Source organism: Equus caballus, chromosome 15 (genome assembly GCF_041296265.1).
Source record: "Equus caballus isolate H_3958 breed thoroughbred chromosome 15, TB-T2T, whole genome shotgun sequence".
In the NCBI taxonomy this organism is placed as follows: Eukaryota; Metazoa; Chordata; class Mammalia; order Perissodactyla; family Equidae; genus Equus; species Equus caballus.
This window is the reverse complement of record NC_091698.1, coordinates 55,115,380-55,142,349: the sequence shown is the minus strand read 5'-3', so window position 1 is coordinate 55,142,349 and position 26,970 is coordinate 55,115,380. Positions and strand designations below refer to the sequence as shown.

The window sequence follows — 26,970 nt, the reverse complement described above, 5'->3', positions numbered from 1 at the left end:
ATATAAAATCACTTAGCCCTCCAATACCCAGATCACTTCTTCTAAAGAAATATGTAAGTATGAGGTCACTAGGTAACCCAGTAATATTTTTATTTATTTAAGGAAATAAGAGCATAACCTTCTTCTTGATGTCAGGCTAGCCATAAATAACAGACAATCCTACACGTGAAAAGAATTGTGGAGGAAATTCTGATGATATAAATGTACAAAATTTTCAAAGTTATTTACTACCTAACAAATATATTTGATGTAATCTTTCACACTGACTTCTGACCATCACTGTGTAATGCCACACACTAAAGAAATCTTTTAGCTGTCAATATGGTGCTTTCTAAAAAAAAAAAATAGTGATTTTGCATAGAATGGTTTGAAACTGCCAGTGTCTTTTAAGTTTAGCTCTGTTTACCAGATCACTGTTTTTAAAAAAGTGATTCAAACATTATTTCTAACAAAATAATATTTAAATCACTTTGTATTTCATTTAAATAAAAGTATGTTTAAAGTTAAAAGTTTCTTCAGGAATATTCTGTCCTCTGACACTATCATCTGAATAGCCTAGTTTACAAAGAGCTTTTCCATAGATGACTTCATCAATCTTTCCCACAGCTACCCAAGATAGGTACTATTCCCATTTTTAAAGAAAAGGAAATTGAAGATTGGTGCTGAAACCAAGTCATGTTTTAAATATTACAATTTGTGGATTGTGTTTCACAGGTTCTCAATAAATTGGAAGGGAAATGTTTTTAATCTCATGTGTACTCATTTTGAAGTAATTATAATTAAAAACCATATTTGTCTAGTTACTCATCCAAGCCTTTATTAAGTACAATCCTGTGCAAAATATTAAAGGAATACAAAGATGAATTTTAAAATGGTGTCAACTCTCAAGGAGTTTACAAATCTAACAATAGTGACAAATAGTTTAACACAAACTGTAGGAAAAGAATTACAAGTAAACATTTGCTTTTGACTGAGAAAAATCACTTTATTTCTTGATTTAAAGTACAAATTGCCAGTCAGGAAACATTGCTACTATACACACCTTTATTAGTTCATCCTCGCTAAAGGAGGGATTGTTTTTAGAAAAGAAAATGTCCTACCCTATCACATCTTTATGACTGGTTGAAATTTTAAAACAAAAATTTGCTTAAAGAGAAAAATGATAGATTCATAAAATCAAATTATCATGCACAGAAAGACAACGTGTGTCTGCAATAATATGTAAAAAGTTGAGCACAACTGGCTCTAGTATTAAATCTGAATTACTTTGGAGACTTGCCTTGGACAAGTTGGTATGCACAATTTCATCATATATAAAACAAGGTTGATATTTGCCTCCAATTATAATAATTATTTCCATCTGTCATAACACACAGGGTTAAAAAAACTAGTATAAAAATTTTTCTAATAATTTACACACCAAAAATAATTTGGAATAAAACTAGAGGTAAAGAGAAAAAGTGATGATGATATGGATAATTTAATAGTAAATTCTCAGTGCAGAAATGAATGTAAATTTGCAAGTATCTATTTTTTTCTATGTTTTAATAGTTTTTTTAAATGGCTCAGATAAGAAACTTACAATGCCTAGTAAAACACGTTTGAGGGTTCATTTTGTGGGATACACTGCAGAGAAAAAGAATAGGCAAATAGTCTAATTTTAAAATATTTATTGATTCCTGCTTTCCAGAGAAATTTTTTCAAACAAATCACAAAAGGCCAATACCTCTCTCTGCCCTCAATGCTAAGCCATTTTTTTCCACCAAAAATAATGAAGTAATGTATATTTTTATAATTAATCAGTTTGTGACAGCTGTGATTCAAAAACGCTTTTTAAAAATACAAGTAAGATCAAAGTTGCAAACAGACAATATGCAGCAATTAAAAACGCTGAATAGGCAAAGCCTACTCTAACTGACCAAATGACCAATGAGCTGGATTCGGCCCTTTCAGGCGATGGAGGATTTTGCTTCAGTGCCCTGCACATATGGGAGGGGTTCCCAGCGACATTCTTAACACCACATGCGCGGCTGCTGACACCCGAGGCTGCAAACACCAGCGTGGCACAGAGAGGAGGCCCTGCTGATTCTGTTTTATTCATCAACAGATTTTTCTTCTCCACTCTCTTCATCAGCTTCATCTTTTTCCTTGCAAGAATCCTGGCTGTTGGTATCAATAAAATAATTTTCTTCCTCATTCTTTCTTTCTTCTAGTTTTTCTTCTCCATTAAAGCTAGAGGAAGAAATTTATCAATCTTTCAAAGGAAAAATGATTTGGTTTAAAGGTAAACAAACCCTTTGCAATGTATGCCATCATGTAGTCATTCTTCATCAAGTGTATGAGCTCCAGTTTATCAAGAAAACTCTATCAAAGTGCCAACTGGGGAAGTAAATATTCCTCTGAGAACTAATTTATTTCAAAACTTGATTGACTCTTTAAACTTCATTTGGAAGCATGTTATTATTTTCATTATTTCAGTCAGAAATTTAAACTATTCTGCTTTAAAAACAAGATACTTCATCGCTGTGTAATATTTTGAATGTGTCAAACATGTTAAAGAATCAATATGTTTTACAACAGTTCACATGTATTGCATTAGGTAAAATACCTTTTTAGAATATCATAGAACAGAATTTTATGCTTTCCTGCAGGTAAGAATTTTTTCAAAGGTAAACCATTCAGACATCTCACATATGTTACCTTTCTTTTTCTTCAGTGAAACTTTTCATCTCTTGATCGGTGAGGAACTCAAATATTTTTCCACTTTGGCCTTTCTTTGAAACAAACTCATCAGATATTCCTAGTGCTTTTAGGGTGTTAGAGTATTGCTTTTCTGCTGCCATTCTTGCATTTTTCTATAGGAAAGACAAACCTTTTTAGACGAGAACAAAGGACTTTAAATTTCCACTAAAAACATATGGGTTAAAAGCACCGGTGAAAATTAAATTCAATAATCACAGCCGTTTGAAAATATGCATACCCTCTGACCAGCGACCCCACTCCTAGGTATATCCCCAGAGGGACTCCTACATATGTGCCCAGGAGACATGTGCAAGAATGTTCGGGATAGTACTGTTTGTAACAACTCAAAACTGGAAAAACCCAAATATCAATCAACACTGGGATGGATAAATAAAGTGTGGTCTATTCATATAACAGAGTAAAATAAAGCAATGAAAATGAATGAACAACCTGGAGGATCTCACAAACATAATACAGAGCAAAAGAAGCAGAATACAAGCGTACATAGAGTAGGATTCATTTACAGAAAGTCCCCAAACAGACAAAACTAAACTACATTGTTTGGGGATAGGTACATAGGTGGTAAAACTGCAAAGAAAAACAAGGAAATGCTTATCTCAAAAGTTGGAATGGGGGCCGGCCTGGTGGCGCAGCGGTTAAGTTCGCATGTTCTGCTTCTCGACAGCCCGGGGTTCGCCGGTGGGGATCCCGGGTGCGGACATGGCACTGCTTGGCACGCCATGCTGTGGTAGGCGTCCCACATATAAAGTAGAGGAAGATGGGCACGGATGTCAGCTCAGGGCCAGGCTTCCTCAGCAAAAAGAGGAGGACTGGCAGTAGTTAGCTGAGGGCTAATCTTCCTCAAAAAACAAAACAAAACAAAACAAAACAAAGTTGGAAAGGTGGTTACCTCCAGGGGAGAGGGAGAGAGTTTTGATCTGGGAGGGCCAAACAGCATTTCCGGAGTGCTGGCAACGCTCAATTTGTTAACCTGGGTGGTGGCCACATGAGTTTTGATCTATAATTATTCTTTATACTGAATCTGTTTCATACACTTTTATGTCTATTCAAGGATATCTGGAGAAATCTATAAGAAAATAAGTTTATGTACTAGTTATCAGAGTGTTCTTTTATTTTACGTGCCTATTGTAATTTTTACTCTTTATAAGCCATATCTCCGACCCACCAAAGATGATAAAATCATCAGTGTTATCTTTACTTTGTGGAGGAAGCCATGGATACAGCAAAAAGAACATGAATTTACAACTGGGTTCAAATCTCCAAAATATTACTTCCTGGCTTTGGGACCTGTGGAAGTTGTGATGACCCTCTCATATCTGAAGCAAGCTTGAAGTCCTCACAGTTCCTGAGCCCACAGGCTTTAGGGAGCCACAAGACTAGGGTTCACACTAGTGCCTCAGGTTTAGTCCACTTCTAGCTCCTATGAGTGGATATGAACTAGTAGTATAGTGCAAAGAATTAGCATCTGGACCTCAACGAAAGCAAGGTAACTAGGAATGGCCCAGTTCCAATGTACCAATGGTATCTCATACTGGAAAGGGTGTGGGAGAGCACCCAGACTTGCCCCCAAATTTAACAAGTAAGGAAACCAAGACACTCCTTCTACCCGCGCTGAGGTTAGGTGGTTTGCTTATGGTCACAGGATAGTGAGTGGCAGAACCAAGTCTCTTTACCCTTTTCTGGATCTTTTTCACTCCACCATGCTGCTTTCGCTAAGTGGTAGTAGTCATCCCAGAGTTTGAAGGTAGCCTAAAGCCTGACTTTAGCAATGCAGGTGTCAGATATTTGCCTAACCCAGGGACTCCAGCATACTGAGGGACCATGGAGTCTAGTGTTCCACGGGAGAAACCAAAATAGCAAAGACTGATTACAGCGGATAAAACTATCACCAGTGCATTTCCTGACACTCTGGAAAATTGAGAAAGAAGCCCTTAAACTGCTGCTAAAATGCACCCACTGTGAATAACAACAATTTTTAGAAAAGTAAGTAAAAATGCATCCAGACCAACAGACAAGCCTTGGGGAAGTGAAAGGTATGGCAAAGTGAGAAGATGAGAACTATACCTCAAAGACTGTAAGCAGAATGCAGAAACCCCAAACTAACTATGAATGCATTAAGAACAGTATATTAGAGTTAAGCAAATTAAATGCAACACAGATGAAAATGATACTAATTAAAGTTAGTGCTTGTAAGGCCTTCATCCGAATCTGGTTTAAACTTCGTTTTAATATCTACTCAGTTAATAGATCCCATGATTTCCACAAAACAGGACAACATGATTTGTTGTGTCCTGGTTCATAGGGTTAGCCTGCTGGGGGATAACGCAACAGCAGCAAAACTGCCATGAACACTTATAAATGGGTAAGGCACCAAACGGTGAGTGAGTTTATTGAACAGCAGCTGTTACTTAGCAGCGATAGTTACAGCAAAATAGACTACAAGAAAAAAATGTACTAATTTACATTAATAAAACCAAAGGAATGGTAAGTCACTGCCAGTCACTCTGTATATAGAATTGTCTTTTAATATTTTATATCACAGTGAATAGTGTGTAATTGTTCCTAATTGAAACAATTATTTCCCCCTTGCATTTAACATTGCAAAAGAATTATAAAGACTATACGATAAAAGGAACAGTTAAAATAACTGTATGATTATTTTATTTTACTATTAAAGACTGTCAAAAAAAAAATTAGCTTTGGGGGCCAGCTTGGTGGCATAGTGGTTAAGTCCACACGCTCCACTTCGGCAGCATAGGGTTCACAGGTTCAGATCCCAAGCGTGGACCTGCACACTGCTCACGAAGCCATGCTGTGGCGGCATCTGATATACAAAATAGAGGAAGACTGGCACAGATGTTAGCTCAGTGACAATCTTCCTCACCAAATAAATAAATAAATAAATAAATAAAATAAAAAGGAAACCAAAAAAATAGCTTTGTTTCTTCAGGAAACCAAAATAACAAGTAAGGATGAAAATTTGTCTACAATCACTACCCTAGTTTGAAGGGAAAAAAAGGACTTATTTTTTATAATCATAAGTTTAGCTTATAGTAATTCTTTCATTTATTTAATAATTACTGAATACTTATTTTGTGACAAGCCCTCATGGGAGGTAAGAGATATATAGGAGGAGAAAAGTGTTTTGGGAAAATGGAACATCATATGTGAGGACCAAAAGTGGTAAAAGAAATATCAGCTACGAAAGTAACCTATGTTTTCCACATTAAAATTTCTTTATGGGTTAAATTTCCCACACACCACTTATTTTGCCACATTTTCTCTGGTGCTTAGAAACAGTGGGAATTCACAGCATGGCAAAACTGCTTATTAATGCTGAGACTCATGACTAATACATCAGGGTAGTGCTCTCAGCCTGGGCTAATCCCAGAGAGAAGATGAGAGGTCATTATCTGGCTAATTGGATCGTAATAGTTCAGTTTTGGCTCAACAAATGTTTAACATCTCCTTGTTGGCAGACATTGTCTGAGGTGCTGGGAATACAAAGATTTGATCACCACCTTTAAAAGTAATTAGCTGGAAGGAAAGATAGATCGTTAAACAGTTAATGTCCACACAATGTGGTAGGAGCAAAGACAGAAGTGTGCAAAGGGTAATGAAAGAACACAGAGGAAAGGGCACCAACCCAAACCGGGAAGACAGCAAGAAGTGATTTTATGCTAAGACCTGAAAGAGTAGGAGGAAAGATAGGAAGAGGCTCTAAGGGTGTTCAGAAATAGCAGGAATAGAGATTTCACGTTTGAAACTAATGGTTTTGTATGGCCTGAAAGTAAACGATGTACATAGTAAGGGGTGTGGGGAATGCAGTGGTAGATGAACTAAAGAGGTCAGCAGGGATTGAGCAGAGGATCCTGTATACCACGCTCAGACTCCTGGATGCATCTCTTGGGAGAGAGCAGGACAGCTTTGTGTTAAGTGTTCCGAAGCAGACTGACTTGGGTTACACTCCTAGGTCCATTATTACTAACAATAAGCCTTATGAGTTACCTTCTTGGAACGCCCTCTGTAATACAGGGATACCTTACAGCACTGTTTAGAGACTTCAGTGACAAGACCCCTTGATACCATTTGTTGAAAATGAGAACGAAGGGAATCAGTGAAAATGGATGATTGCCAGTGTCATCAGGGGCTATCAACTACCTACCCAGGGTTAACATTTTGGCAAGGGAATGGGAATGGCAAGATGAAGATATAATGGATGGCTTTGCAAAAAGCAAGGAAGGAAAATTAGTCAAATCATTATAATAACTCAGGAAATAGAGGTTTCGCCTAGCATTTCACTATCAGGAATGGAGAAGGGCAGATCCAAAAATTATTTAGGAAGCAAATTTGTCAGTTCTCTCAGTGACAACTGAATAGGGAGAAAAAGTGGTTCCCAGTCATCTACATTGTGGCCCAACCAAAACAGGAAATCAAAGACCAGGATTTAGGCTGGGGCTAGATGAATGTAAGATGCCAGTGGGAAACCTGGGCAGACATATCCACCAGACAATCGGACATAAAAACCTGCAGTTGGGAGCTGGAGATAACTACTGTGAGCCAAAAGTCAGTCACTTTATGCTGAGTAATGCAGAACAACTCATGATGATTTTTTCCCCTAAAGTTGAAACTGAGATGTTAAAAATAGAAACCCACCCCTTAAAACAAAAAGCATTACATAAAATTATATCCAAATCAGTAAGTAAAGGGTTCCCATAACTTTGAGAGATTTGTAGTATGTAAATTTACCCACAATACATGTTCCTGGTCCTCATTGAGTCACTGACAAGGACAGTCCTGTAAGGACACCCATCTATCCCAGGTATGTGCTGGCAGGAAGCTCCAAATGTAACAGCTTGAAATTCACAACACAGCACCTGTAACCTCCACTGATTCTGTCTCTTGTTAAGCCACGTCACCCGTAGGAACCTCTCCCTTATGGGTACAAAAGAGAGGATGATCTGAAATTGACAAATCTCTCTTAAGGAAAAGACTGTAAAGCTGAGTGTAAATTTAGTAAATCCAGGATTCACTGTCTATAAGACCAAATTATTTTTCCAATAAAAAGTAAGTCCTTTCTACTACTCAGCCATAAGCAATGATGAAATCCGACCATTTGTGACAACATGGATGGACCTTGAGGGTATTATGCTGAGTGAAATAAGTCAGAGGGAGAAAGTCAAATACCATATGATCTCACTCATAAGTAGAAGATAAAAACGACAAAAAAAAAACACATAGCATTGGAGATTGGACTGGTGGTTAACATTGGGGAAGGGGGGAGGGGGGAGGGCAAAAGGGGTGATTAGGGTCACACGTGAGGGGATGCACTATAATTAGTGTTCGGGTGGTGAACATGATGTAATGTATACAGAATTCGAAATATGATGTACATCTGAAAAAAATAAAAATTAAAAAATAAATAAATAAAAGAAAGTCCACAAAAGAAAAAAGGAAGTCCTCTGACTAATTGTAGATAAGATTGAAAATTATAAACTCACTTAAAAAAAAAAACTAATCAACAAAATGAAAAGGTAACCTACAGAATGGGAGAAAATGTTTGCAAATCATATATCTCATAAGGGGTTAATATCCAAAACATATAAGGAACTCATACAAGTCAACAGCAAAAAAACAAATTATCAAATTGAAAAATGGGAAAAGGATCTGAATAGACATTTTTCCAAAGAAGATATTCAAATGGCCAACAGGTACATGAAAAGGTACTCAATATCACTAATTATCAGGGAAATGCAAATCAAAACCATAATGAGATATCACCTCACACCTGTTACAGTGGCTATTATCAAAAAGATAAGAAATAAATGCTGGGGAGGATGTGGAGAAAAGGGAATCCTTGTGTATGGTTGGTGGGAACATAAATTAGTACAGCCACTATGTAAAACAGTACAGAGGTTCATCAAAACATTAAAAATAGAACTACCATATGATCCAGCAATTCCACTTCTGGGGATATATCCAAAGGAAATGAAATCACTATCTTGAAGAAATACCTGCATCTCCACATTCATTGCAGCATTATTTACAATAGCCAAGACATGGAAACAACCTAAGTGTCCAGTGAAAGATGAATGGATAAAGAAAATGCGGTACACACACACACACACACACACACACACACACACACACACACTGGAATAGTATTCAGCCATAAAAAAGAAAGTCATGCCATTTGTGACAATATGAATGGACCTTGAGGGCATTATGCTAAGTAAAATAAGTTAGATAGAGAAAGACAAATACTGTATGATCTCACTTATATGTGGAATCTAAACAAAAACACCAAACACATAGAAAAAGTAATAAGATTTGTGGTTACCAGGAGGAATTTGATAAAGGTAGTCAAAAGGTACAAACTTCCAGTTATAAGATAAATAAGTACAGGAGATGTAATGTACAACATGATGACTATGGTTAACACTGCTGTATGGTATATCTGAAAATTGCTAAGAGAGCAGATCCTACAAGTTCTGCTCACAAGAAAAACAAAACTTTTTTTTTGATAATTACATGAGGTGATGGATGTTAACTAAACTTATGTGGTAATCATTTCTTAATATATGGATGTCAAGTCATTATGCCGTACACATTAAACTTATACAGTGCTGTATGTCAATTATATCTGAATGAAACTGAAAAAAAAAAAACCTGGCAGAAATAAATCTGATTCAGTTAGCCATTTTGTTTCATTTTTTAATTCTTCAAAGACCTCTAAATCATATAATGAAGCCTCATCTTAGTATTTGGCTAAGATGGTACTAAAAAGAGACCAGCCATTAAAAACAGGTTGTGAAACTATTATTTTGAAAATGACTGGATTAGCACCGTGTTCTTTATCAAGCTCACATGCCGCATGAACAAGATTCAACGCTCAGATTTTAAGCAAAATTACTCACTTGACTGATTTGATGAAGCTGTCACAGAAATGATACTATGTCTCAATAAATTATATAACACATAAGAAAAACAGACTGTAAATTAGGAGCTGGAGATATTTCAAAAAAAAAAGCTGACAATAGCTCTTAAATTCCAACGAACACAACCTGAGCAACTCTTTCAAAGAGTAGTGGCCTGTTTTTTAATTTTTCTTCTCTTTCTTCTAGTTCTCGTCGGTATTCTCTCATCCTTTCCTTTTCACTCTTTCTAAAATCAAATAAAAGGAATGGAATTTTAAAAAGAATTTGCACATATAACATTTAGCTTAGATGACAAATCAGAAATTAAATTATGAGCACAGTTTACCACAATTCCTTTTCTAAACTGGCAAATTTGCACGGAGTGCAGAATAAAAATGCCAGGCTCTGAGAGCACACATTTTACATCCTGGCAACAGTCTGGGTACTTCGAGGTTCTCAAATCTTCAAGACCTAACGTGTTAAGGAGCTTCAAACTGGCCTGAGGAGATAAATGAATGCCCTCTTAGCTCATTTATAAGTGTATAAAACCAAGAAAATTTCTTCCAAATTAGACGTCTTCTCTTTAAAGAATTTCTTCTGAAAACAAGACCTTGCTCTTCTTCTTCCCCTAAATGAGATCTCCTATAGGTTGGTGGCAAAGTTAATTAAAAGGGAGCAGGTGAGGGGAGAAATATGGGAATATAACAGAGCAACAGGAACCAAAATACATAAATTCACAGTAAGTGTACTTATTATTTGGACAAGATCCTATAATGAATTAAACAATGCTATTTTCTCTATGTAAAATATACTAACTTTACCAAGATAATAAAACTTCGTGGATTACAGAAAATAGTTATACTATAAAATGATAATTAAATATACAAAAGTTGGTATTAAGAAAAATCCAGTTTACTTTTCTAAGGAATTTTTTACTCAAGTTCATCAAATTAAGCTCCCTGGATCAATGAATTACACTGATAGACATTATAAAGGAATATATATATAATATATATCATAAAGGGATATAATTATTATTATACAACATATACATTCAAAAAGAAATACTTGTAATTAAAAGCAAATATAGATTTTTCAGGGGTACTTATAAATCAGATTACAAATTAATAAACTATATTACTTACCCAGCTTTCGGGGAGATATTTTCCTATTTAAATATGAACATTTTTATGTCACAACATAAAAACGTTCCTCTGGAATACTGGTTTTCAAACTTTGTACTGCAGAATTCCAGTGTTCTGTAAAGGGCTTCTGCAAATATTTTTATTTACTTATATTAAAACTATAACAAAATGCAACACATACCACTAACCATTAACACACGTGTTAACTGACACATAACTGATGGTAATTAACATCAATGTGTTAATTTGTGCTACCAGATTTCATGCAGACCTTAGAACAAAGCTCTCTGACACACTTGTTTATTGAGGAACATTCTGAGATTACACAGCAAGCTGTTAAAAAGGAGCTTTATCTGTGTGAATCAAGATTTTTCTCAATATTGTACTGTGCAATCTAGAATAATATAAAGAAAAAGATTTGATGCTGATGTAAGATTACAACTATTAACTAAGGCCACAATATAAAACATTTCTGTTCATCAACATGGCTTCATGGTCCTCACCATGAGGTGAGCCTACATGTTGGTTCTCACCAAGAGGTGAGTGAGTGAGTGTGAGCGTGTATATCTATGTTGAGTACAAGTAACTGATAGTACTTGAATCCAGAAACGAAAATACCAACACTAGTCTGAATCTGTTCATATATTGGTATTTACTGATTTAAAAAACAAAGTTTGAAAACCAGTGATCTGGAAGTTCAGGATTCTTTCATGATACCTGAGAGATTTTACTCTGGATTTAGACATTTGAGCTAAACTTTGATGTGAGTCATAAGCCTTAGCTCGAGTCGTCAGGAGTTTCTGCAATTCTTTCATTCTTTGCTTCTGCTTAGTTAGGATCCGATTTCTCTCTTCTTCCAACATTTTCTTTTCCTCAAGTGATCTCCTGAGGACAACAAACTAAGGCTTAATTCACTTTAAGCCAATGAGAATGTTGTTTAGCAAAGATTTAACACAGGATAATTCAATGGTCAAAAAAGGAAACCTTTGAAAAGGATCTGACTTGTGAAATTGGAAATCAATAGACTGACTGTAACCTTTTCTATCCCCAAAGATTCATAAAATGGAAAATACATTCATTTCTTAGCAAAACACTCTCTGGCAAAATGTTCTACATTACATAGTAAAATATATCACAAATACAGTAACTTCTTCATATTTTCAAATTCACCAACGTAAAATCAATAAATAGCTGTATACACGATTCTAGCAACCACGCGTCACTCAGTCCTGTGTCCCAGGTACTCACCTTGTGGCTTGTTCTCTTCCTCTGGAAGACACTGTGGGCACCGCAGGGCTGCCGTTACAAGGCACAGGCCTTGCACTTGCATTTCTTACTGGTAACTTGCGCCTTGGAGACAGATAAGGCCAACGCGTTTCTTTTAAATTTTCTTCATCTGCTTCAATGTCTGCCAAAATTTTCTCTCTTTTAGTGGATGCATGTGAGCTGGCTGCTTGAAGATCAGATGGTTTAGAGGCTGTTAGGAGTTTTGGATACTTCTGTTGTGAGAGGTATCTCTCAGGAAGGTTTTCCAAATCAGCAGTCTGGCACCTCAACTTGCATTTACACTTCAACTTTTCAGGCTGTTCAGGATACTTGGGCTTCCTTGTAGCAAAACTTCTACCAGCTGGCCTACGAGGCAGAGTGGATGAATTCTGTAAAAGCTCTTGGGCTCTCAGCTGCATCCTAATGTTTCTACAGAGCTCTCCTTCCTTTAACTTGTCGTTGGTAGTTGAACCATAAGTAGATCGAGGTATTGGTCTGGCTTTAAATCGATTTGTTTTCTTTTTAGACTTAACAAAGTCTCTCAGCTGCTTTTCCCGAATTGCTTGCTTCTGTTCCTCTCTTGCCATAAACTTAAATGGCTTTTGTGACGCCAAAAGAGCTTCTTTGTTCTTCTCCTTCATAGACCTCCTCCGTTCTTCATTTTGCTTGACTATATCGCAGTAAAGGGGAGAAAAGACGAATTCGGGAACTGGATTAGCTCGGAATTTTTTCTTACACTCTGAATCATCTTCTTGTTTTTTGAGCAGTTTGTCTACCATTTCAATATCTGATCTAGATTTCATGTTCTCTTCTTTTTTCTTCTGCTCTCTAACCATCATTTGAAAAGGCTCAGGTACTGTAATCTTTGGCACCCATTCTTTTGGTTTCTTCTTTGCTTTTTCAACTGCTGGGAAGTCAGCATCTTTACACTGAATATAATCTTCAACAGAAAAGTCTGTCCACATGTTGTTGATGAGCTCCTTAGCATAGGTCATCATTCTGTTTTTCTTAGGATACTCTTTTTCTAAGTTGGGCAACTCGTCTTCAGAGGAAGACATAACCACGGAGGAAGACTGACCTAAATCGGGCTCTGAAGGCGATGTCATTAATGAGACAGGATGATAGTTCTCTTCTGATACAGACCTAAGTGAGAGGAAGAATTAAGTTATATTTTCAGTTGTATGTGACCAAACATAAAAATTAAGAATTATATATTTTCTAAGATCAAAGTATAATCAGTTAGAAGATTGGAGCTGGATAGGGCTTGTAAAAATTATCACTGTTACTTAGAATTGAGCTGGGAGAAAAATTATCTAATTTGACTCCCTCATTTCACAGGGGAAGAACCTGAGACAGCAGAGGCTCCTTGTGTCTAACCTCGATTGAGTTCTCCACGTTTTCCAAAGTCACCATCTTAAAACATACCTCTGATCATGGCACTCCCCTTCTTGAAACTTTTCCATGGCTGTCATTGTTACAGTTGAGTCTAGATTATAAAGCCCTTCAAGACTAGCCCCTGCCCACCTTTCCAGTTCTGCGTCTCGCCTCTCCCTACCCGCACGTCACCGTTCTTAAGTCACATCCAAGCATGTGAAGTTCCTCACACACCATGATTTCTCATGCCACCATGCCTCTGCACACATGGTTTCTGCTGCCTAGAAGGCCACTCCTTGCTTCCTGCCTCTGCTGCAGCTACACCCCCTTTAAGACTGAACTCAGTTGTGACACTTCAGTAGAAAATTCCTGCCTGCAACCCTCCACCAACACCCTGACATGATCAACTGCTTCTTCCTCTGACTCCATAACACTTTGTTACAACCTTCTGTATTGCAATATTTTGATTCTCAGCTAGTCTTTGAGCTCCTTGAGGGCATCCTGATTCTGACTCAGTGCCCAGGCAAGGTCTGGCACACAGGAGATGTGTAATCAGCACTGACCAACTGGATAAGGTAAGGGACTTGCCTCAAGTTTCAAAACAAGCGAGTTTATAGCAGAAATGGGTCTTGAAATGACAGGCTATTTTGAAAACTTGAATCAGATTTATATCTTAGTCCTGAACTCTTTGTACTATACCTTTAAGGAACTCATGTTAATCCACATATTATAAAGGGCTTTTAAAACTAAATTTTAATGTTCATCATTTAAAAATGGCCCAGACTAAATATTTTGATACATGTCTACAGTTCTATGAGTGGTGGGTTGCAGAAAAAAGACCAAATGGCCACCAAATGATCCTCAAAGCAAGAAGTCACCTAGTAGGTTATAAGCCATTAAACATTTTGAACAAAATCCCACCTCCATATATTATTAAAAGTACAGAGGGATATTTGAGAGAAAATATTCTGAAACAATTTTATTCTGCAGTTTTAGTGCATTTTATTTTACAGTCAACCAGTAACATGATGTACAAACTTACCCGGAAGAGACACTAGAATCTTCTTCTCTGATGATCATTGGCTGAAGCTCCTTTAAATTTAATTTATTCTGGTACATTTTCTCTAACTTTGCCATAGTTTCCATGTGGGCAGCCTTCAGCTCTTCTAGTTTCCTGAAATATTCTTCATTAGAGTGGAAAATATCAGAAAAGTCCACAAAGTCCTCACAGCTTACACGTGCTTGCTCATCCACCCCAGAAACGTTGGTGCTAAAATCAGCCTGGTAGGAGGAAAAACCTATTATACAGTGTTTGGATCTGATGGACAAATTAAGTTGACACTGATTCCCAATGCTGCTTCTGAAAGACTCCACTTAATTAGGTTATCCATTACTTGTGGGCTATATACCTACAATGGATTATGTTATTTGTGGGCTATATTTTCCCCTAATGATATTTTATCAAAAAAAAGAGAGAGAGAAAGACCAAGTTGCCAGAAAATAAGTGCTATTTAATCCATTTTATAAAGGATGGTTAGATTCCCAGATCATGTACTAACCCATACATTATAATAGGATAGAACCAAACCACCCTTTATCAAGAGCCTCCTTCTGAGTTGTAACTTTTAACTAAGATGAAGAACACAGTTCCTCCTGCTGCAAACCAAGCAAGCACAGCCCAATGCCCTCCCTCAGCTGGGCTCCCGCAGTGTGGGCCCCCAGGGTGTGCCAGTGGAGAGGAGACAGGGGAATGGAGAAGTCAGGGGAATGGGGGAAGGGAGGAGACAGAGTTCTCAGTGGCTCATCAAGGAGCCAAGGAGAAGCCCTCCTGGATGGCAGGGGGAGACCTCAGCAAGGAGTAGGAGGGTGTAGGAGGGACTTTCAGAACAACCACTCCTGCGGGCAACAAGAGCAGTAGCTCGCACGGGTGCCAGGGACTTCTGGAGTGACAAGAGAACAAGACTAATATGGTAATAGTATAGCAACTATACATGGTATAGTTATTCCATATACAGGTCACGTGTGGAAGGGCTGGACTGATCTTTTCCCCTCACTTCTTTCACAGACCTCTCATAGTTTTTTCAACTGAAGCAACTAAAGAGGTAACACCCATTTTTCTCCATAAATATAAAAATTTTAATATTTTCTCAGTTGAGAAACAATTGAAATTATTTATGATACTAAGCATAAAAGGCTGCTAACCATGGTTTTAAATTTAGTCTCTGCTTGAAATAGACTCAAAATGAAAAAGGCGTATTGCTATAGAAAATTATAGGTCCAATCTGATATGACTCCAGGAAATAAATCTGAGTAGCTTGTCCCAACAGGATAATTCAGAAGAATCAATTGTTTATAATAGCTATAGATATGGTGTTTTGTTTTTAATGGGCTAAAGACAGTGTACAAGAGGCCAGTGTTGTACCACTTGGAGTGAGTTAGAGAAAACAGAGAAAAAAAGTGTTCTTCAATAGAACTGGTGTGCAGAAACTTATTAGCAACAAATCTATGACTTACAGAATTACTTTATGTATGTTATGCAACTCAGTTAAGAGAATTTCCTGCTATCTTCTCTTTCTGTGTGTGCTCCCACCATTACCTTCTCAGCTGTGGGGATGAGTACCTTGTCAATCTCCTCATTCGTTAAACATTTAGAGACACCCAGCATTCAGCTAGCTGCTGAAAAGATACATATCAGATAAAAACTCCACCTTCGAGAAGCTTCCAGCTAGTTTAGGAGAAGACATGTACATAAATAATCAACAGCAGACTTTGAATGAGAAAGAACTCCTGATTCCTGCCCACAAGCTGCTCCCAGCTGAGCAGGGAGACAGATGAGTGCCCACGTGTGTCCCAATATCAGACACCTTGTGAGCTCACAGAAGGAACACCTAATTCTGACCAGGGGAAAAGCGGAGGCAGAATTTGCAGAGGTGAGCCGAACTAGACACATAGAGTTGGATGAGGACAAAGTTTACCAGATCAGGAAAGCAGAGAAAAACAAAGAAACCCAAGGCACAGTGCTGGAGCATTCATCATATGTTACTTCATGATGACGCAATGGGCAGGTCCTCCATTCTCAATGAGGAAACTGAGGCTGGCAGGAGTTAGGAGACCTGTCTGCAGTCACAGAGCTAACAAGCAGCAGAGCTGGGATTCAATCCCAAGTCTGATAGGCTCCAAAGACACAACACACTCCTCCCAAGGGCAGGAAGGGTTTTTAGCCACCAGAGGAAGGAATAGTGATGACGTGCTGAGAGAGAGCTAAATAGTCTAAGTGGGGCTGGGGAACAGGGTATATGGAGCACAGGGGAGGGTGGGAAACAAGGCGAAAAAGGCAAGTCAAGAGCCCCAACTGAGAGCCTGGGTGGCCAGGTCACAGGCAACAGGAGCCTTGAGAGATGTGAGCAGAGGAGTGACATGGTCACTAATGCTCAGAAGGATTCTTCCGGTAGCAAGTAGGGTGGAGTGAAGGAAAGCAAGGTTAGCAGCAGTTAATGGGCTGCCGCAAAGGTCTGAGTTAGAGTTATTAAGGGCAGAATTAAGGGAGAAGTGCCAGGGACAAAAGAAAGGAGGCGGCCTCAGGAGACTTAGGAGACTGAAGCATCAACTGGACAATGGCCTGGACTGTGGGCAAGAAATTGAAAAGATTTCTGTTTGGAGTGCTGTCTAGGTAGACGATGGTCTGCCATTCATCAATATAGGGAACACAGGGGAGGAGAATCTTTTAGGGAAAGGAAACTAACCTCTTAGACACATGGAGTTTGAGGGGATAGGAGGGCAACCAAATGTCCAGGAAACAGGTGGGTAAATATATCTGGAGACCTGGTAAGAAGGCTGGGCTGGAGATGGAAATAGGAGAACCGCCAAAGCACACAGAAGTGGCAGGTGCAGCTTGGATGTAGATAACGCTGCCTGGGGAGAGTGGGGGCAATGAGAGACAAGAACCTGAGGATGGAAACGTTGGCAAACACCAACAGTTACATAAGCAGTGAGAAGAGGACTAACATGAAGTAGAAAGTGGTCACGAGAAATACAAAGACCAAGTGATAAGGGCATTCAAATGAAGGGAGCTATTGTTTGGTTTGAGTCTGGAAGAAGAGAGAAGGCTTCCTGGAAGAGGTGATATTTGAGTTGAGTTGAAGAATCAAAGAATCCGAAGGATCAGAGAAAGTGTAGGAGGAAAGAGGGAAAAGGCATTCCACACAAAGGTAATGACATTAGCAAAAGTGGCAGGGTTGGGAGGGATGGTGGAGAGCAAGGTGCATACAGTTGCAGGATAAGAGGAGAGTAAAATGCATAAAGCAGGGCCCTGCCCGGTGGCACAGAGGTTAAGTTCGCAGGATCGGCTTCGGCAGCCAGGGGTTCGCCGGTTCAGATCCGGGGTGCAGACATGGCACCAGTTGGCAAGCCATGCTGTAGTAGGCATCCCATATATAAAGTAGAGGAAGATGGGCACGGATGTTAGCTCAGGGCCAGTCTTCCTCTGCAAACAGAGGAAGATTGACAGCAGTTAGCTCAGGGCTAATCTTCCTCAAAAAAATAAAAAATTGGGGCTGGCCCCGTGGCCGAGTGGTTAAGTTCGCGCACTCCGCTGCAGGCGACCCAGTGTTTCGTTGGTTCGAATCCTGGGCGCGGACATGGCACTGCGGACATGGCACTGCTCATCAAACCACGCTGAGGCAGCGTCCCACATACCACAACTAGAAGGACCCACAACAAAGAATATACAACTATGTACTGGGGGCTTTGGGGAGAAAAAAGGAAATAAAATAAAATCTTTAAAAAATAAAAAAAAAAAATAAAAAATTTAAAAAGGCATAAAGCAATTTTGGGAAGCAAGCCTGGAAAGGGAGGTTAGGGCAAGAAAGAGGTGGTTTCCATGTCTTGTCTACTCCTGGCTCCTGACCACTCACTGGTCACCTGGTTTCAGCCCCCTTATGACCTTTGAAAGGGCTGGAAGTCAAGTGACTTTTTAGTTTGGAGTGTTCTCATGACTTGGAAGAAAGATTACAGACATGGTGTGGAATTCTCATTCTCATTCAAGCCTAGGTTCCATACTTCTTAGCCACGTGATGTGAGCACTGACCTTTCGAACATCAGCCTTCCGATACAGAAAGTAGGTGTGCCAGGTGTTAAACTATTGTCTCTCAGCTCCAGTGCCATTCTTCTACACCCTGATATGTGATACTGGGAATGGGACTCTGCAAACCACGTTTCTTCTTTGCCAGCTGCTCCCCGCTAGACTCTGCCTAAAGTAGGGCTAGAAGGAGACTGCAAGGCTGGAGGAGGAAGAAGGGACTGGTAGCAGTGGTGGATTCCAGTTTGCAGTTTTTCCGATGCTCACAGAATCAGCAAAATCAGCTCGGGTCCTTTGGACTTGCTGTTCCCTCTCCCTGGGATGCTCTTCCTCCAGATTATCTGCAGGGCCAACTTGCTCACTCTTCAGGTCTTTACTCAAATGTCATCTTCTCAACAAGGTCTTTACTGACTACCCTATTTGGAATTACAACCTCTCCCCCGACTCATGGTCAGCCTCCCTTTTCTGCTTTATTTTTCTCATAGGTGCTCACCACCAAAGGGCATTCTACATATCTTTACTTATTTATTTGTGTGTTGTATGCGTGCCTATACTGAAAAGAAAGCATCACAAAGGCAAGGATTTGTCTGCTTTGTTCACGGTTGTGTCCCTAGTGCTGAGAAAAGTTCCTCACCAATGGCAGATACTCAATAAGTATTTGTCAGACGAATGAATGTACAGCTAAAAAAATATGAAGTTCCCACCAAAGGAAGAAGACACGTATTCCCTCACAAAGGCCTGAATCATTCAAGGAAAAACTGGCTGCTCTCAAGAGCTATATTCTACTGAGTATTAAGGAAAGGGGTTATTTTCCCAAAAGTGTCATTAAAACAGGGAGGATATTCGAAAGAACTGTTTTTAGGCAAAAGCATCCATTTTCTCTCCATTCATTCTTCTAGAACATCCCTTAAAGGAAGGCCTTATAAAAATCATTTTCACAAAAAGGATAAAATTTATTTGGACCTAAAAAAACTGTTTGAAAAAGATATAGAAGGATGAGTAGCTTCTGAAGGGATGTGGCAGGTCTGAAAATTACACTTATGCACAGTATCCATTCCATTTCAGCTTAATATTGTTAACACTAGCTGCAACTTTTCAGATAAACTGGTCTCACAGTGTCTTACTAAAACAGATGAATGGTTAATAAGTGACTTCCAAGTCTAATTTCATCTTTAACTGTCTCTACATAGAAGAAAATATTTAGTAGATCAAACAACCTAGGCCAGGGACATTATTTTCCAAGAGCCTAAAATAGCATCCTTTCCCTTTAATTGTTCAGCTTTTTGTGGAATGTTGTACCTGCAGCCACTAGATTAGAGGATAATCTTCCCTAGATTGGCTTGACCCATTTAGAGGATGACTCCTTCAGGCACACGTTCTTCATTGGTAATCAGCACCCATAATTATTTGTGCTGTAGTCTATCTAGTATCATCCGCAATTCTAGAATTTTTACTAAAAAAATTTTTTTTCATTGAAAGGATTTGTAAGGAATGAGGCAGATCTACAGGTACTAACATGGGTAAAGCCCCAATAAATAAGAGAAAAAAAGCAAGTCGCAGAACAATATGCATATAAAAGATGCATCACATATTAAAATATTATGTACACAGGAGACAGGAAAAAGCCCAGAAGAATATATGTCCATTTCAAAACACTGAGCACCAGTGGGGAGGGAGGAGGGAACCCAGATTTTTTTGGGGGGGAGAGGTGTTAAAAGGGCCTAAGCTTGCCACAACTAGAAGGACCCACAACTAAAAAAATATACAACTATGTACTGGGGGAGCTTTGGGGAGAAAAAAGAAAAATAAAATCTTAAAAAAAAAAAGGGCCTAAGCCTTATTTATGACATTTGATATTTTAAAAGGAGAATGTGCTCATGTATTATTTCCATAATCAAAATGTAACCAAAAAAAAGGAATGTTTTGTGAATATAAAAACTGAGTAACTTCTAAGGGATACTGGATCGGCTTGGAGCCTCCTGTATCCCTCCTGGAAGGTGGCTCTCGCATTCCCCAAGCAACGCTGCTTACCTCTCCCTCGCTTTTCTACCTGATCCCACATCCACCCCTCAGCTGCCCATGATAACTCTTATATTTCTTTAAGAAAACAGAAACTATCAGAGGGAAATTCCCTCATCTTCTCACCTACAAAACTGATTGCTTTTTTTTTCCTTCTTCTTCTCCCCAAATCCCCCCAGTACAGAGCTGTATATTCTAGCTGTGAGTGTCTCTGGTTGTGGATGTGGGATGCCGCCCCAGCGCGGCCTGATGAGCAGTGCCATGTCCGCGGACAGGATCCGAACCAGTGAAACCCTGGGCCGGTGAGGCGTAGCGCGCCAACTTGGCCACGGGGCCGGCCCCCAAAACTGACTGCTTTTGTGCCCCTTTTCTCCTTCCCTCCTGTTTCAGGGATGAAACGTCCCTTCTCTTAGAAGAATTTGACGCTTTCTCTCATCATTAAAAAGAATGAATGTGGACTTCCACACTGTAGTGATATTCCTTCTACCACTGTAGCTGCTCCTAAATCTCTTTTGCCCTCTTTTTCTCTACCCGACCGTTAAATGTTGAGGTTTGTAAGAGTTCTACACTGAGCCCCTTCTCTTCTTTCTCTGCACTCTCTCCTTAGGCCACTTCATCCATTCCCATTGTTTTAGAAAGGTTGAAAACTCCCAGATAGAAATCTCCAGCCCAGACCCCACAGGACTACAGTTTCATAGGCCCAACTGCTTCCTACACATTTCTACTTGGTCCTTTCATAACATCTCAAATTTACCATGTTCAAAACTGAAACTTTGATTCCCAGCCAGCCTCTATACCTATTCCTCCTCAAGTCATCTCCAATTCAGTAAACGGCATTACTGTCCGTGCAGCTAGTTTCTACTTTCCAGAAACCTGGGAACGAGCATTCTCGATTTCTTCCTCTTCCTTGGCCTTCACATCCAATCGAACAGTAAGTCCTATCCATTCTAGAGAAATCTGTCCCCTTCTTGCCATCTCCCCGGACCCTAGGTCCAAGCCACTGCCTCCGGCACCTGAATTACTGCAATAGCCTCCTAATCAACCTCCTTACTTCTGCTTTGTCAAACTCTCCAATCACTCTCCACAAAGCCATCAGAGTCATCTTTTAAAAATCTAAATAAGGGGGCCGGCCTGGGGTGGTGCAGCAGTTAATTTTGCACGTTCCACTTCTTGGCAGCCCGGGGTTCACTGGTTCGGATCCTGGGTGCGGACACGGCACCGCTTGGGAAAAGCCATGCTGTGGTAGGTGTCCCACGTATAAAGTAGAGGAAGATGGGCATGGATGTTAGCTCAGGGCCAGTCTTCCTCAGCAAAAACAGTAGTTAGCTCAGGACTGATCTTCCTCAAAAAAAAAAAAATCTAAATAGGGGGCTGGCCCCATGGCTGAGTGGTTAGGTTCATGCACTCTGCTTCGGTGGACTCGGGTTTCACCAGTTCAGATCCTGGGCGCGGACCTGGCACTGCTCATCAGGCCATGCTGAGGTGGCGTCCTACATAGCAGAGCCCGAGCACCTACAGCTAGAATATTCAACTATGTGTTGGGGGGCATTGGGGAGAGGAAGAAAAAGAAAAAAGGTTGGCAACAGATGTTAGCTCAGGTGCCAATCTTAAAAACAGAAAAAAAAAATCTAAATAGGAATATGTCCTATCTCTTAAAAGCCTTCAAGGACCTCCCACTGCACCTATAATAAACACTTAACTCCTTACCTTGGTCTATAAGGCCCTGAATGATCAGGCCCTGCTCACCTCTCCAATCTCATCCCTTCCCCTCTTTCCCTCTCTCTTTTCCAGTCCTGCTGGCTTTCTTTTAGATACTTAATCACACAAACCTCTTTCTCTTCCTATCCTAGGGCCTCTGCGTATGCTGTTCCCTCTGCCTGGAATGCTTTTCCCCCCTCAACTCTTCAAATGGCTGCTTTCTCATCTATCAGGCATCGACTTAAATGTTAACTCATTTAAGTAGGTTCCCTCCAACTCCCTTTTTTAATCATAGTAGCCTGTTCATTTCTTTCCCAACATTTCCTATCTTATAATTACATGACTGTTGATTTTTTATTGTCTACCCTCCCACCAGACTGGAAGCTCTGTGACAACTTGAACAATGTCGGCTTAATTCACAGTGACAAGCACCTACTAAACGCTAAAAATTCGCTGAAAAAGAGAAGGCCACCCCATCAGTCAGTGAAATTTTAACTGTGAATTATAGAATATTTCTTTGCCCATGTCATCATCAATCACACACCAAAGCCTATGAGCTGATACCCTCAGCTGAGGCTAGATTCAAGGAACATGCCTCAGGGCCCAATATGGGCACAGAGTCCTACAACGGGTGTGTGGAGGGGGTGGGCTTTGGTGAACCAAAGGACTGAAAGGGGCCTGTGACAGCTGGTTCTCTAATCAATCTTGTGTAGTGGGTACAGTATCTGAGTTTACTACATTTTACAGACGACAAAGTTGAGACAAATTAACCTTTAAAAATCAAGGTAGAGGGGCCGGCCCCGTGGCCAAATAGTTAAGTTCGCGTACTCTGCTTCCACGGCGCAGGGTTTCCCAGGTTCGAATCCTGGCTGCAGACATGGCACCGCTCATCAAGCCATGCTGAGGTGGCATCCCACATGCCACAACTAGAAGGACCCACAACTAAAATACACAACTATGTACTGGGGAGCTTTGGGAGAAAAAGGAAAAATAAAATCTTTAAAAAAAAAAAAAAGAAAAACATCAAGGTAGAGACCCAAGCCAAACGGTGAAGGCGGCCAAGCTTGGCTCCTGCACTGTCTTTCCTGTGCATCTTCCTCCAGCCCCAGTGTCCTCTGGCTATCAGGCCTACTGCGGCAGCTTATCCAGGTTTTGCTTCTGGATCCTTCAAGTGTGGTGGTCTCAGGACACTGCCAAACTCATAAGACTCAGCTTCCTTTATTTCGGGGGAGAGAGGGTGGTAGGATCCTGTCCCTCTGAAACCAGCTCATTACATAACTAGTCTCTCCTAAGGTAATGTTTCTAATACACATTTGCAGTTTAACAGGGCACTCTATACACGCAGCTACAGAAATGACTGACTCCTCTACCACAGCAAGCCAAAACAGAATTTAATCTTCGGGCGAGTTGTTCAAACAAAAGTTCCATTGGCAGTTATTATTATTACTAATTTATACAAACTGATCTTTAGATATGACACACATTCTGTCACTTGGTTCTCATAACATCCCAGTGAGACAAGAAAGAGAGACAATTATTATAGTTCTTTTACAGATAGGGAAACTGAGATTGAAGGAAGTTATATCTTACTATCATCAGGCAAATGGCAGAGAATGGATCCTAATCCAGGACTCCAAATCCTTTTCCTCCCATCAAATTTTTTTCCTCCATCACTCTGCCTCCTGTGATGGCTCCTGAAACCTGTGTTGAAGGGAAACTTTATCATGAACGAAACAGGTCCTAGGACTCCGAGCCTGGTTCATGTTGAGGGTCTCACCCTGCCTTACTCTAAATAACCTCAAGCAGTTATGTCTATTGCTGAAATATTGACCATAAGAGGTGCTGCTACAGATTTTCTCATTAACAGTTTTAGTGCAGATTAAAGAGATTCGAAGTCCAAAATATCTAGTGATTTCTATTAGCTCCAGACCATAATGTTTTGTACTGAGAAGCTTTGGACAAATAGTATTAAGAATCTTTAATTGCAGGTTAGGAGTTTTATATCTGCAGATTGCTAGTCAAAACTCAAGGTTCCCATCGTTTAAGTGAATGGAGCAGATGGCAGATTTGGCTCTCTACGTGGCAGACAGGTGTTCACGACACATTTGACACTGAAAATTGATCAGTGAAAAGGCTGTCTCACCCTACCCTGAAGCGACCTTTGGGAAACATTGGAAACTCAGTAATTTGCTTTTCTGGATGCTTAACTATATCTATGTCTGATCTACCCACTGAACTCTTGACGGTATAAACACTGCCTCTCATGTATTGTGTTAAGATGCACTAATAAGCAAGACCTTAGGTGACGACAAAACACAGCTGACAGCACGGCTGATACGCTTTATTTTTGTGGGTTATCCACTATAGGGTAGATCAGGTTTCCTCAAGTTAAAAAGAAAAGGAAATATCTATTCCAACAGATGTTAGAGCATAAGGAGTAAAGATCTGTACTTTGCACTCCAGAAATAAAGCAAATGCTGAGAAAGTTTTCAACTGTCTCTTTGGTGAAAATTAAAAGCCTTTTCAAAGCCTCGGTTTTGAGCATTTTCCGTGGGGGCAGAGAGAAGGTAGTGGGCCAGCATTACCGGGTGGGGAGGATCTGGACAGGGCGCCCCGTGTCCCAGCCCGATCCTCAGCCCCGCGCGGACGCGGACCGGCCCTCAGCCGGCGCCCAGCCCCAGCCCACGTCCCGCCCCTGTATTACCGGCGCCCGCGCCGGCCGCACCGCCTCTTCCTCCTCTTCCTCTTCCTCTCCCTCCTCCTCCAAGGCCGCCGCCGCCGCCGCCAGGGCCTCTGAGGGGTCTTGGCGTTCGTATTGGGCGACCCGCGCTCCGGTGTTGCGATTTACCCCGCGTTCCGGGGTTTGGAAACTTGAGGCCAGCAGCTTTCCCGGTCGGTGCGAGGCGGCCATCACCTCGCCGCCCAGGCCTGAGCGCCCGCGCTGGCCCGGGGAGGGGAAGCTGGCGCGGCCTCAGGCGACCCGGCGGCTCCTTGCTTGGGGCGGGCGGTTACTAGGGGCGCGGTAACTAGGAACGCTACAGGGGCCGCCGGGGGCCAAAAGTCACTCAAAATCCTCGCACGCTGCCGTAGACCTAAGACGGGCGCCACCTGGATAACAGGAGTCATTATCCTATCCTGAGTCTTTGTCGGTTTAGAGGGTTGGCTGGCACCTCTTCCCCGGTTTCGCGCCTCACCGCCTAAACGTAGACTTCTCACATTAAACACCTCGTTTTGTGCAAAAAACAGTGCATGAAATAACACGCTACGAGGACATGGCGGCGGCAGGAGAAAGCAGGGTATGCTACTGTATGGCGGGGACGTCAGAACAGTGGCAAGGTTTACATCCTGCTACCTAACATGGTTCCCTCGGGAGCGGGAGAATGGGAAAGAGCGAGGTACGTTTTACTCTGATTGACTTGAGAGCTGGCAGAAATCGACCAATCCGAAGGAGGCTGCTAGTTATCCTACTCGTGTTTTTCTTGGCCTGACCAATAAAAGCCAGCGTTGGGTGGCTCCTGGACCACCCACCAGTGAGTGACGGTGCAGGTGTGTGAACTGGGCGGTTGCTTGCTTGGATTCATCAGCTTTATAGTGGTAGAGTTGGAGGGTGTGAGCGCTCACCAGTAACCACAGACACACTCCATCTCCACCTCACCCCATCAGCATTGCCCATTCGGGATTTGGGTGCTTCAAATGGTGCCCTGCCCCTACCCCGCGTGGCTGTAGGAGAGGCCTAGCCTTAAAAGAGCAGGCGGGATGTAGTCTCAGCCACCTGCTACCTAAGCTGCTTCTTGCTGAAGCTGAGGCTGCCGCAACCTCCCCTCCCTATTCTTTAGCCTCCTCCTGCCCCTGGCCCTCGTCACCATAAAGTTAGGCTATGCAGCATGCGTGCGCTGCCCGGAACCCATCTCTGAGGTTTCAGCCTTTCTTGTTTCCAAGCCTTTCTTGTTCGCCGATCTGGAGTGTTAACACCTGCAAAATCCCCTACTCCCCCACTTCCTTCAGGCTTCTCTTTGTTTTTGCTGAGATTTGCTTTGCACACTGAAACAGATGCTGGCTGGATTCTGAGCAGAAGCTGGAGTTGGAAGCCCATGAGGTATGGATGTCCCAAGTGACCAGAGTAGGGACTTCCAGTCATTCATATGCAGCTGGTTCTGCGGCTGCATGTGCCCCTCTTGGGATTAGGTATAAACCTGACCCCAAACAGCAAGACAGGTCTACATGCTGAAGCACTGACAATGGAAGATTAGGCAAGAATAGAATAGAAGGAATGAGTGTGGAGGACACAGTGTGTGTGTGTGTGTGTGTGTGTGTGTGTGTTTGTGTAGAAGAGCAGAAAAGTTTCCATTCGCCAGCAATATTCCAAATTCACCAGCAATATTATAAATTTGCAGATATCTAATGACATAGCCTCAAAGTATATAGAACAGAAATGGACAGATCTACAAGAAGAAAATGACACGACTTACATCATTATAGGAAAAATTGTTTTTGCACTTTTTTTTTTTTGCTGAGGAAGATTTGCCCTGAGCCTACATCTGCTGTGAGTCTTCCTCCTTTTTTTCTCGAGGAAGACTAGCCCTGAGCTAACATCTCTGCCAATCACCATCTATTTTATATGTGGGTCGCCACCACAGCATGGCTGATGAGTGGTGTAGGTTGAGACCTGGGATGTGAACGTGTGAACCCCAGGCTGCCAAGCAGAGCACGC

The 26,970-nt window shown here is 40.9% G+C and overlaps 1 protein-coding gene across 5 annotated transcripts; it reads right to left on the bottom strand.

Annotated features, from left to right (window-relative positions):
- Positions 1 to 964: 964 nt before the first annotated feature.
- On the bottom strand, positions 965 to 25,638 carry FAM161A (FAM161 centrosomal protein A). 5 transcript variants are annotated; one of them, XM_023619040.2, is made up of 8 exons: positions 24,964 to 25,272; positions 23,850 to 23,960; positions 14,508 to 14,746; positions 12,074 to 13,234; positions 11,543 to 11,710; positions 9,828 to 9,927; positions 2,701 to 2,855; positions 965 to 2,232 (listed from the first exon to the last, which is right to left on the bottom strand). In XM_023619040.2, the coding sequence occupies exons 2-8, from the start codon at positions 23,853 to 23,855 to the stop codon at positions 2,094 to 2,096; spliced, it is 1,968 nt and encodes a 655-aa protein (XP_023474808.1). In that variant the 5' UTR covers positions 23,856 to 23,960; positions 24,964 to 25,272; the 3' UTR covers positions 965 to 2,093. The 5 variants fall into 5 exon arrangements, 4 of the variants coding, with proteins under 4 accessions (XP_023474808.1, XP_003363039.1, XP_070091531.1 ...); XM_003362991.5 differs by lacking the exon at positions 23,850 to 23,960 and having other exon boundaries at positions 24,964 to 25,638; XM_070235430.1 differs by lacking the exon at positions 11,543 to 11,710.
- Between the last annotated feature and the right edge of the window lie 1,332 nt (positions 25,639 to 26,970).